Here is an 11,748-nt window from a genome sequence, read left to right on the forward strand (position 1 = left end):
CCTCCAAAAAAAACAAAAAACAAAAACAAACAAGAAGAAGAAGACGACGACGAAGAAGAAGAAAAAGTAGCGCCATTTCAGTGTCCATTCATTTGTGAGAAACTCATCGTCCTAACACACACAGGTGAGTTGCAAGTGTATAACGTGAGGTAAACAGGTTCGGTCAGAAAGTGGGGATGTTCAGCTGCGCTAATCTAGATGCAGCCGCAGGGCAGTGGGCCACAAATAACGGACCAACGAGTACGTTAGCTAGCTATTAGCTCCCTGATGTCACACTTTCATAATAACATAACTTGCTATAACTTCATGAAAGTACAAACGAAGAATGTGTGCATTGAAACTACTTATACTTTAATTATATTCATTCGAGCAATCGTACTGTAGCATTAGTGTTGGTATTACTTTAGAAGTAATGTTACAAACATTTAAGACACGTTGGTGTTAGCAGTTAGCCGCGTGACGTGACGTCCAGCTCATGTTTACATTTTCACGTTGTTAAATATAAATGATTTTCATTTTGTATGAAGGTGTTTCAAAACACTTTAAACTGTAGTAAACGCCGCGAGGAGTCAAAGGAGATTAACGAGCGATAGTTCATTATAAATTTGGCTTTGTACCCCAGCAACCCCGACAGCATAATCTAGTATGGCTGCTGCGTGCCCCCCTCATATTCATAACAAAGCCTGACTACAAATAACCATACTAAAGGTGTAAGTGCTAAATTTACCTGACTCTGCTTGAATAAGATTTAGAAAAATTAAACTGTGGTAACAATCAAGGAGTAAATATGAGGTAGTTACCAAACAAACACGAGGAAAGACGACACAAAAGGAACAAAAAGGCGTTCTAGTTAAATCCAAATTAACAGATGACACAGGCTTGCTTTGTTTCAACAAACTAAAGATTTTTGGAAATGAAACAACTCGTTCCTAAACGCAAAAAAACTGTCATGTTTAAAAATCAACAGTTGTTAATGAAATGTTTAGCTAATAAAACTAGAGTGTTATAGACTTCCAAAGGCCACATCTAAACTAAAAATGTGAAGTGTGAAATTAAGTATTGTTCTTTAAGATGAAACTTAAAGAACAATTCCAAAAATTGTTCTTTGAACAGATGTATCAAAGTTTCCGTCTCCAACTCACAAAATGAACGGGTATTCCTGTTAAGGTTGAATCTTTGTCTCAAGAGCTCAGTACAAGGGCAGGTATCGTTCATTTGAAATTAATTTCTTTTGATTAACCTGGGAGAGAAAATAGGCACCTGGTTCTCAGTTTTACAATAATATTATCAGGGAAAACCTTCATTAATTCTTTCCTTTTTAAGGGCCAGGGAAGGAGTTCTGAAGTGATAACATCTGTTAAAAATTAAACCATTTATAACAATCGAAGGATCTTGAATGGACATCATGTAATTTAAAGCTCCTTCCATCACGTTTATTGATGTTTGAGGTATTGGCTTCAGAATCACAGAAACATTTTTCTGATACATTTAATATTACATTTGTAGGAGAGTTCCTCATAATTTAGCAAATTCCATCCATCAAATGTAAGATGGACTTGATACCTTCCTGTATTCAATCACAGTAACACAGTGATTGTTCCAAACTGGGGAGTTGTGAGGAGTAAGGTTGTGCTTGAAAATTATTTTTTAAACTAATAGAGCCTGTTGATAAAAACTGACAAAACTTCAAATAATCTCTCCCACCACACTTCCTGAAGGTATCTGAGTGGAGGTAAAACCAAAAACTCTTAATCTTAATTTAACTGAAAGTATCGTAACCCTTTTAATTTTACATTCCATCAATTAGCATGGCCAAATAAATAACATTGAACCCCCCTCCATCTGTTGATTTAACTGCATCACCTTTCATGATGTAATGTTTCTTTTTCCAGATGAATTAAAATACTGCTTGATTAATTCAATTGTTAGAAATAGCAATAGAAAAGACGGGGAATAATATTAGTGATAGAGCATCTGTTTATGTAATTATAATTTGGCCAAATGTTGGTAAATCAGGTGGTCATGTATTGCAAGTAGCTCACATTTTCTTAAATTTAAATAAAGACCAAACGCTTTGGAAAAACTCCATATTTGACTAACCACAAGAGGTCTTTGGTGTGGGCTCTTTTAAAAGACTGTAGAGTTATCAACAAATTGGAGAATAGAGATGAGGCTATCACTTTAGTGTACAAATGCATCCGTATGAAAATTTGAGCCGACATTGATATCCAATATTAATACTGCTGTTATTGCCGATAACAGATTTACTGACATTATATATATTGCATATATTTCCCTACTGTTTTGACACTGTAGAAAAATGACCAGTGACCCTGCTTCTCTCCTTCAGTTAAAAACCCCATAATCATACACTTCATCACTGTCACATGGCCAACCCTCCCTCCTGAAACGCAAACGGAACAAGATGAAAATAAATATTGGTTGTTATTATCAGCCCGGTTTTACTTATGGGACCAATACTGATGTGTCCACTCCATTTTTGATTGAAATAGACAGCAGTTCTGAAGCCAGAATAAAAAGAGGGATGTCATGTTTGACTTTGAATCTTCCACAAGTTTCTCATGGAAGAGGAACCAATTTGTTTATGTCTTGATACATCATACAGACAATTTTGAGAAATTGTGAACCAAAACCAATTTATTCCAAAGATCTGAAAATATAAAGGTGTTCAGTTTAAAGACTTTCTAAAAATCTAAAAACAGAACAAATCCATCATCTTCAACCAAAGTGTTATAGCCTAACAAATCAAGGACAAGCATAGTTTTATACAGAATAGATGCCTTTTAGAAACCCCGATTGTTTGTCACTTTAAATTTGTCTAATACCTTTTTTAGCCGATTTGCAATAACTAATGTCAGTAATTTATAATCCACATTTAACAGTTATTGGCCCAAAATTATCAATATGTTTCCTTTCCTGGTTTGGGTATAAAGGTAATAATGCCTTGCTTCATGGTTGGGGTCAACTCAGTGTTTTTAATACCAGCTTCGTAATAAATAATTAATTTAGGGAGCAGTGGGCTGCCATTGTGCGACATCCGGGGAGCATTCAGGGGCTAATCTTGCTCAGGGACCCGGAATGGCAGGGTGTGGGATTCAAACCAGGGCACCTGTGGCCTCTCCAGGACACAAATGCGCTGTTCTCTAACCACCAGGCCACCACACCCCCACTGGATGTTTCTGCACAGAAGAACTTTCAGAAGTCTGAGGTCAACCCATCCTGATCCAGAAATTTCCCGACTAGCATTTGTTCTATCGCTTCTTTCATCTCATTCATACAAATTTCTGAATCAAAGAATTCTTTATAATCCAAATTAATCTGAGAAATAAACTGCTTAATATTATCAAGGAATGTCGAAGCATCCTCTTGTAAGAAGAAGGAGCAATGTAAAGCAGAGAAGAAGTTAACAACATGCTGGAGATAAATTTAGGGTCAGAAAAATCTTCCATCAATTATCAGGAAACTTATCTTATTTTTGTTTCTGTCTCAGGAGTTCTTCTTTCCTTGTTCAATCCTAGACCTGATGCACAATATTGTGCAATGTATAGGGTCCCACCGCCTAATCAGTGTTTTGCAATGTTCAAATCACTTCCATGGAGGCAGGTGTATGAAGGTTGGTATAGAAGGACTCGTCTGGCTTGCAGTGTCCTCACTTCAACCTTCTTGAACACCTTTGGGATGAATTAGAGCAGAGGCTGCAGTGCTGGTTTTCTCATCTAACTATGAACACACTCCTAAACCTTGTGGAAGATGTGACAGAATTGTTAAAGTTGCTATTGCAACAAACTGGACCTTGTAGATTAAGAATAGGATGTCATTAAAGTTCATGTGCATGTAAAAGTAGACAGACAAATGTTTTTGAGAATAAAGTGTATATACGTCATCTTTCTAGTTTTATTCTGTTTTCATCATTTATATCTTAATTTAGAATAAAGGTTTACATTTTGAATTAATTGAGTCTCCTTTTAGCTTCTGGCATCTGATTTTACTGAATGTTATGGAGAGAATTCTTGCTTTAAGCTTAAAATATTGCCTTATATTTAGTAATGTCTTTTAGACCTCGTAACCTTCAAAAAAAAAGATGAAATTTGAGATTTAAGAAGAAACATAAATTGAAGAACAAAATTTAAGACAAAAACGTATAGAAGTGTGTACTTAACTCAGAAGATCCTTTAAATAACTTGTTAAACTCCATTTTATTACTTCCCAAGGTACATTTTGTCAAAGAACATTTCCTATATACACTGTTTATAAAACCAAAAGGACAGCAGAAGTATCCATTCTTTTTGGCTTTTCTGGCCTCCAGTATCCGTGGCCAGAGAGCTTCTGTAGCCATATTTTTTTTATTTTTTTATTTCAGACAATGACAAACAACAGTAAATATTGGATTTTAAAGTTTGATTGGTGATGGAATTCCAACTTTCCAACTAACCTCAGGGGAATTGTTCTTTTTGTTTTTTATTGGAGATCTGTCATTCCAGCTTTAATTACCCATCTTCAAAATGCGTGGCCTGCCGATTCTGATTTTGGCCGATACCAGTTTTCTTTATAATGTACACTATCAGGTCATAAGGTCACAACACGCCTTCAATGTCTTATGTCACCCAAAATTAAGGAAATCGGGTCATATAAATTGGTGTACCTCTTGTATTTTTAATACATCCCAAAGAAAAATAGAGTTTTAGAAAATGTGTTTGTTGGCTTGATATAGGGTTGAAGAGATACTGCAAATGATGTACTTAGTTGAAGTATAATTTATGTTTTTTTCTGCTGACATAAAACAATAAATGTTTGGACAATACACACTGTTCAACAGCATCTATTTTTAGATGCTTGCATCCACAGACAGTGTGCTGTGTAGCTATGATGTGAAAATAATGTTACTGTGTGATGTCTTATGTTAAATAATTTCCCATTTCCTTCAGATCTCTCATGAATAGCAAATATGGAGTTTTATGTATGTTTATTGTTGGAAGCTTTGTTTAACATGAAAATAATTTTTTATATACTTTTCTAGGATATACAGAGTTCATCATGGTGAAAATTTTTATTGGCAACCTTGCCTCGGATACTAGTGCCAAGGAGCTGCGACAACTCTTCGAAAAGTATGGCAAAGTCTCTGAATGTGACATCGTGAAAAACTTTGGTTTTGTACACATGAACAACCTGTCAGAGGCAGAGGAGGCCATCAGAAACCTCCACCAGACTGAGTTAAACGGCTGGCGCATAAATGTGGAAATGAGCAAAGGCAGGCCCAAATCCACTGCCAAACTTCACATCAGCAACCTCGGTGAAGGAGTCACAAGTGAACATCTTCGGGCCAAGTTTGAGGAGTTTGGCCCGGTGGTTGAGTGTGACATTGTAAGAAACTATGCCTTTGTTCACATGGAGAAAATGGAGGATGCCATGGAGGCCATCAATAAGCTGGATAACACAGCCTTTAAAGGTGAACTCTTTAGCAGGGAAAAGCTCCTTGTCTTTTCTGTCAGTTAATAGGAATTTTGGATCCTTTCGTTACGTTACTACGTGGACTGCAATTATTCATAAATGGGTTTTGCAAAGTCCTTTGTAAGACCAGTGAGAGTGTTACAGGGGACAATTCACTGACAAGTTATCACCATAAGCTGCCTCTAAAGAATATACTCCTTCGCATTCATTATCGGTCACATGCCTTTAACATGTTGTATTCGGTAAGACCCTATTCGTGTCGAGCCTCCTGGTCTCATGCGTGTGTTCTCTTTCCTTACAAGGCAAGCTGATCAACGTACGTCTGTCCACCAGTCGACTGCGCACTACCCCAGGAATGGGAGATCATGCTGGCTGCTTTGTCTGTGGGAAACACGGTCATTGGTCAAAAGACTGTCAAGTCGGTTGGGACGGTAGCTACGGTGATGGCACAAGAAATCGCAACATCTGGGGGCCCTCACATGGCATGGCCTCACCTCCAACAGCTGATTACTCTGTGTATAGTCGAGCTAGTTATGCCGGTGGGTTGCCGCCGCCACCACTTCCTCCTCCTCCTCGCAGGATTAGTGCCTACACTTCTGAGTTGGGGGGTCGGTATGCGAGCCAAACTGCAGGCTTATACGCAGGCAGGTCAATTGTTTATAATCGTGACCGTCTCTACAGCAGTGCTGATTATTATGAAAAGTACAGAGCTCAGCCTTATGGCTCAAGCTATTTCGAAGAGCGTCGTTTGTCCTATCTCCCACCTCCCCCTTCCTCTCTTCCCAAGCTCTCATCCAGTGTAGATCCATATGACCGCCGGCCACTGCCTCCATCAGTCGCTGCATACTACGCACGAGAACGCAGCCCAATCAGACGAGTACCAGTCGTCTCACCAGCCTACAGTTATGAACGAAAACGGCTGTCACCTGTATCTGATTCCACAAGCTCCTACGCTGTTTTACGGCCCAAAGAACATTATACACAACGTTATTCGCCTTACTAAAGGCATCCAAGGTAAGTGCTAAAGTAACCTAATTTAAACATACTGTTGTCACATTCTTTAAAAACTTGAATCTTAAGAATTCACTTGAGCAATCATTGTTCCTTTTTGAGCAGAACTTGACAAAAGTTGTTTAATAAAGGAACTGCTTCCTCTCCTCCAGGTCTCATATCTGGTTTAGAAATACAATGCCAGCTACCTGCAGAAGAGTCATTCTTTGTCACATTCACCAAGAGAGCATTCACAAATGAAGGATGAGGAGATGCAGTTTGACAGGTTTTCAACTTTGTTTTAGTTTATCTTTTGTGTTTTTTCTTCAGTACATAGGACAGATTGTTAAAATCTCAAAATGTTATTTGCTTTGAATAATCATAAAAATGTTCTGAATCAATGTTTTCTCTTGGTTTTTTATAATCAAAATGTACCATATTTCACTGGTTGCCTGCGATGCAACACTTATTCTTTTACTCACTTATTGGCATGTTCTGAGTTAATAACATCAATTTTTAAATACTTTTTAAATTTTAATTGAGATATGAGCCATTTGGCTTGCTAGCATCCAAAGCAAGTCTTACTCTGCACACACATTGGAGAACCTCAAAGTGACCCACTGTTTACGAATGAAAAAACTACAACCAACAGCTGACACTGAACAAGGCGACATAAAACCTCAGTATCTAAAATAAATTCCTTACACACATTCCAGACTTATTTTTTGTGATTTGAATTATCACAAAATTATGTGATTTTGTAATATGGACATTTTCATAACATTTGAAGTGTCTTTAATTTAAAGTCATAGTTTAAATCGATGGTGTGGTACCAAAAGAGCTGCAGTGGCCACTGAACCTCCACCTGTGTAACATAGTTTTTCTCATCTTTGCTTTCAGGGGGTATTCTGTTATGTGCTAATTTGTAGCATGTAATTATCTACCTGTGTAAATAAATACATTTGAGATATTTTTCAGGGTTTATGTTGTATAACTGACAATGTACTGAATTGTTTTTTTTCTTTTGTTAATGGTGCCTTTGTTTTGCATAGATAGGTTTGAAGTTTGTAATATCGTGCTAGCTATGAAGTCAAAAGCACACCGTTTCTTTCCCTCTTAAATAAAGTCAGTTATTTTGGTTATTTGGTTCCATTATCTACTTGAAAACCTACTTCATTGAACTGCTCTTCAGTAGTTAAAGGTGATTTAAATAATTGAAATTTATTGTTTAACCAGCAATCTATTCAGTCATATTGAATGAGTTTTTTTTTTTTTAGACAGAAGTCCCTGTTTCATTGATAACATTGTTCTCACATGGACATTGTTTTAGGATTAGCCCCCTTTGGTCATGATTTCTGTACATTTTGTGTCGTTTTGGTACGCGGTTGGGCTAAATAACAATCTGTGGCATTTATTTTTTCAGGAAGTTTATTTTTTGCCAAGTTTATTTAAATGAAACATTTCATTTGTGCATCTATTCTGCTGACACTACTACAACTCCACTCCGCTACAATGTGGATTTTTAGAAATTTGACCAAAAACAACAAACTTTTGAAGGTTTGTAAATTCTAAAACTGAATACATTTTTAGGAGTTTTGAGTAACCTAAGATATTTATGAACACAGACAAAATATTAATATATGATGATTTAATGGCAGCTTTTTGTGAGTGTACATTTTTGCCACAAAGGTGCTCTAGGATAGGAAATCTGAAGAGAACAAGATTAAGATTAGGACATCCAGGATTTATTATACATCCTTTAAAATACAAAATCATAATACAGGGAAATGTGATCACTGTGGATGAAACGGATGAACATGTTTTATTAGAATGTCAGAAATATGAGCACGAAATTAGATTTATGAGGAGGGAATCTAAAAAGCTTAAAGAAAGGAATAACATAATAAACGCATTACAAAGAAATTTAGGGAGCAAACATACAAATTAATTGATTGAAAACCCTAGCGGGATGCTTTTTTTTTTTTTTTCTCTCGACCGACTGGAATTTGTTATGATCCCTAAGCGAACCGGAAGCGAGTATAGGAGACTCGCTAACCTGTGACACCACACGATAAGCTATCGCTGTGGACTTCCGGGAAGATGGCAGAGGGAGCAAACCCCCTTAAGAATATAAACCGGATCATACGTAAGAACGAAATAAGCTCTTCTATATACTGAAGACTCCCAAGACATTTCGCGGGATTTTACCAAGTAAAACTAACTTCCGCCATTAATTTTTGCAGCAAGCATGGCCAAACCTAATCCCAGAGTAAATGTTAAAGTTAAGGCTCTTTTTCCCCATGACTATTGTGCTACGGATGTTATGGATTCTGATACTAAAGGCCAACCCCCCTGAAAAAGATCAGACCCTCAGAAACTGTCTTCTGACTCGGAAGACATCATCTAAGGCCACTATTCTTGCAGCAATTAATTCACTTCAACACTAATGTTTGACTTCAAAACGGATTTGCAAGAAAACACGTTAACTATTGCTAACAAAGTCAAAGCTGTGGAATTTAATGCTGAGGGGATAAAATAATGCCAAGAAAAGAACAAGGAATTAATGAAGGAGGTGAAAAGTCTAAAAGAACAGAATGTTAAGTTGGAAAACAGAGCAGCAGATACAAGAAAAGATGGAACTTAAGGCTGAATGGCCTCAAGGAGAAGCAGGATGAAAACAATCGAGAGCTAACTGTTGACCTCCTATTGAAGATTGTTCCACACTGGAAAGACAAAATTGACTGGATTCTAGACACGGTGCACCAACTGGGGAAGCCCACTGACCACCCTTGTCAAATATTCATGCAGTTTACAGCTAGGATCTTTAGGGATGAGCTTTGGAGATGAACAAAACTCCACCCCATCTGCATGGACCTTAACCTTTGCTTTGCAGAAGATCTCACCAAGGATGATCGTGAGACAAGGAGAGCTGTTTGGCCTAAAGTGGAGCAGGCAAGGAAGGAGGGTCTAAAGGCTATATTTAGGGGTTCCTACGCTTACATTAATGGACAGAGAGTGATGCCCTAATACTGTTGGGTCCAGGTTTCTAGATAAGATCAGTTCACATCTAAAGTGTCTGAAAACTATGCATTCTGAACTGAAAATATAACAGGTGGTGATCTAAACCTGGTCCAAGATTACTTTTTTGATAAATATCCCTCAAGATACTTGTCAAGCCATCCTAATACTATTCTTGATCATTTTTGCAACAAGGTCAGTCTAACTGACGCTTGGAGATATCTTAACCCAGAAGTAATTAAATTCTCTTGGTTTGGACCAAACTTTCATTTAAGATCTAGAATTGACCATTGGCTTATCTCTAACCATTTATTAGATTGTGACATCAATTCTACTGTATCTGCGGCTCCTCTATCTGATCATTGTTTTATTAATATAGATATTAAACCTAAAATTAGAACTCGGTCAAATAAGTTTTGGAATTTTAATTCAAGTTTGCTAAAAAATTATACATATTGCGAAAATGTCAGACTACTTATTAGTGACATCCATTCTTCGTTGGAAATTAAGTCTCCCGTTGGAAAATGGGAGTTTCTTAAATACCAAATCCGAAAATATACAATATCCTTCAGCAAAAAATTTGAAAAAGATATGGAAAAAAGACAATTGGATATTAACAATCAATTGAATCTTTATTGCAACAAACCTATCTTAAGTGATGAAGATAAACAGAAAATCCTGAGCTTACAGCTGAAATTGGATGAAATTTATAATCATAAAGCTCAAGGGGCATTTGTACGTTCGAGGGCCAGGTGGATAGAAGATGGCGAGAAGAACTCGGCATAGTTCTGTGGTTTGGAAAAAAGGAGGCAAGAAAAAAAATAGCATTCAATCTTTGTTGATTAATAATATAGAAACAACTGATGAACGTGCTATATCCACAGAAACTTTTAAAATTTTAAAATCAACTTTTTAGTTCCAAATTTTCTAAAACAGACTGTGATTCTTTCTTGACATATCAATATGTTCCAAAAATAGACAATAACTATAAAGAAATATGTGATAGTCAACTTTTAATTGGGGAACTTGATGCAGTAATTAATTGTCCCTCTCTTAATAACGCCCCAGGCTCAGATGGGCTTACAGGGAATTTTTACAGGCACTTTTGGGAGAATATTAGAGAATTACTTTACCAGGCTTTTAGTGAAATCTTTAAAACATGCACACTTCCAACTACCATGAGACATGGGGTCATAATTTCAATTCCAAAACCCAATAAAGACCCAAGAGTGATAGAAAATAGGAGACCCATAATACTTAGAAACTCTGACTATAAACTGTTAACTTACATTTTAGCTACTCACCTTCTATCAGGTCTATCTATTATTTCGGAGAGAGTCTGTCCTTTTAAAAAACAGATCTATACATAATAATATATGGCTCGTCATGGACCTAATTGAATACAGAGAGCTAATTGTAGATAAAGGCTTCATTTTCTTTCTGGACTTTTACAAGGCTTTTGACTCAGTTGAACATCAGTTTATTTTAGCATCACGGGAACACTTTGGCTTTGGCATTAAATTTAGAGAGATAATTGCCAGGCTATACAAAAACATTAGTTGTGTTATTCTTCCTAATGGCTCTACTCCTAATTTTACCGTTGATGTTGGTATTCCTCAAGGCTGCCCCATTTCACCTTATTTATTTATTTATTTTAGTGACTGAGTTGTTAGCCATATATATTAAAAATAATAAGGACAAAAGGCCCTTGAATGTACTGGGAATAGAGATTGTCATCAGCCACGTTGCGGACGACACAACGTTATTCTTAAAAAATGAACTTCAGATCCCAATAGCTATCCAAAAAATAGAAAGGTTTTCCAAAGCTTCGGGTTTAACTTTAAACCTAAGTGAATGTGAACTTTTTGCCCTTCATGATACACCCATTAAAGAACTTTGCCATGTCCCTATTAAATCTGACATAAAGTATCTGCATCTATCTAACTAAAGATCAAAAAAGAAGTCCGTTACTCAATGTAGAAAACAAACTCAGTGACTGTAAAACAAAACTCAACATATGGCTTCAAAGAGACTTGTCAATTTTGGGCAGGATATCAAAAATGGAAAGTATCTCTTAATCAGATTAATTTGAATTTCATTTGGAGAAACAGGCTCTATCATATCAAGAAAAGTAATATGGTTAAAGATATAAGTGAGGGAGGTCTTAAAGTTATAGATTTAGATTGCCTTAATGGTGCATTAAAAATAAACTGGCTAAAATCTTGGATCAAACATCATAGTTTTTTGTGGTATTGTATCCCTACCGTCCTT

The 11,748-nt window shown here is 36.6% G+C and overlaps 1 protein-coding gene across 1 annotated transcript; it reads left to right on the forward strand.

The window, feature by feature from the left end:
* rbm4.2 (RNA binding motif protein 4.2) lies at positions 1-7,601 on the forward strand. The gene is made up of 4 exons (XM_047384927.1): positions 1-124; positions 5,039-5,467; positions 5,772-6,483; positions 6,633-7,601. The coding sequence occupies exons 2-3, from the start codon at positions 5,056-5,058 to the stop codon at positions 6,470-6,472; spliced, it is 1,113 nt and encodes a 370-aa protein (XP_047240883.1). The 5' UTR covers positions 1-124; positions 5,039-5,055; the 3' UTR covers positions 6,473-6,483; positions 6,633-7,601.
* The last annotated feature ends 4,147 nt before the right edge of the window (positions 7,602-11,748 follow it).

The sequence above is a fragment of the Girardinichthys multiradiatus genome, chromosome 14 (assembly GCF_021462225.1).
Source record: "Girardinichthys multiradiatus isolate DD_20200921_A chromosome 14, DD_fGirMul_XY1, whole genome shotgun sequence".
Taxonomy (NCBI): domain Eukaryota; kingdom Metazoa; phylum Chordata; class Actinopteri; order Cyprinodontiformes; family Goodeidae; genus Girardinichthys; species Girardinichthys multiradiatus.

Coding starts and splice junctions, on each gene's coding strand:
- rbm4.2 (XM_047384927.1), top strand. CDS start 5,056: ATGGTGAAAATTTTTATTGGCAACCTTGCCTCGGATACTAGTGCCAAG. Junction 5,468..5,771: donor GGATAACACAGCCTTTAAAG/GTGAACTCTTTA, acceptor TTTCCTTACAAG/GCAAGCTGATCAACGTACGT.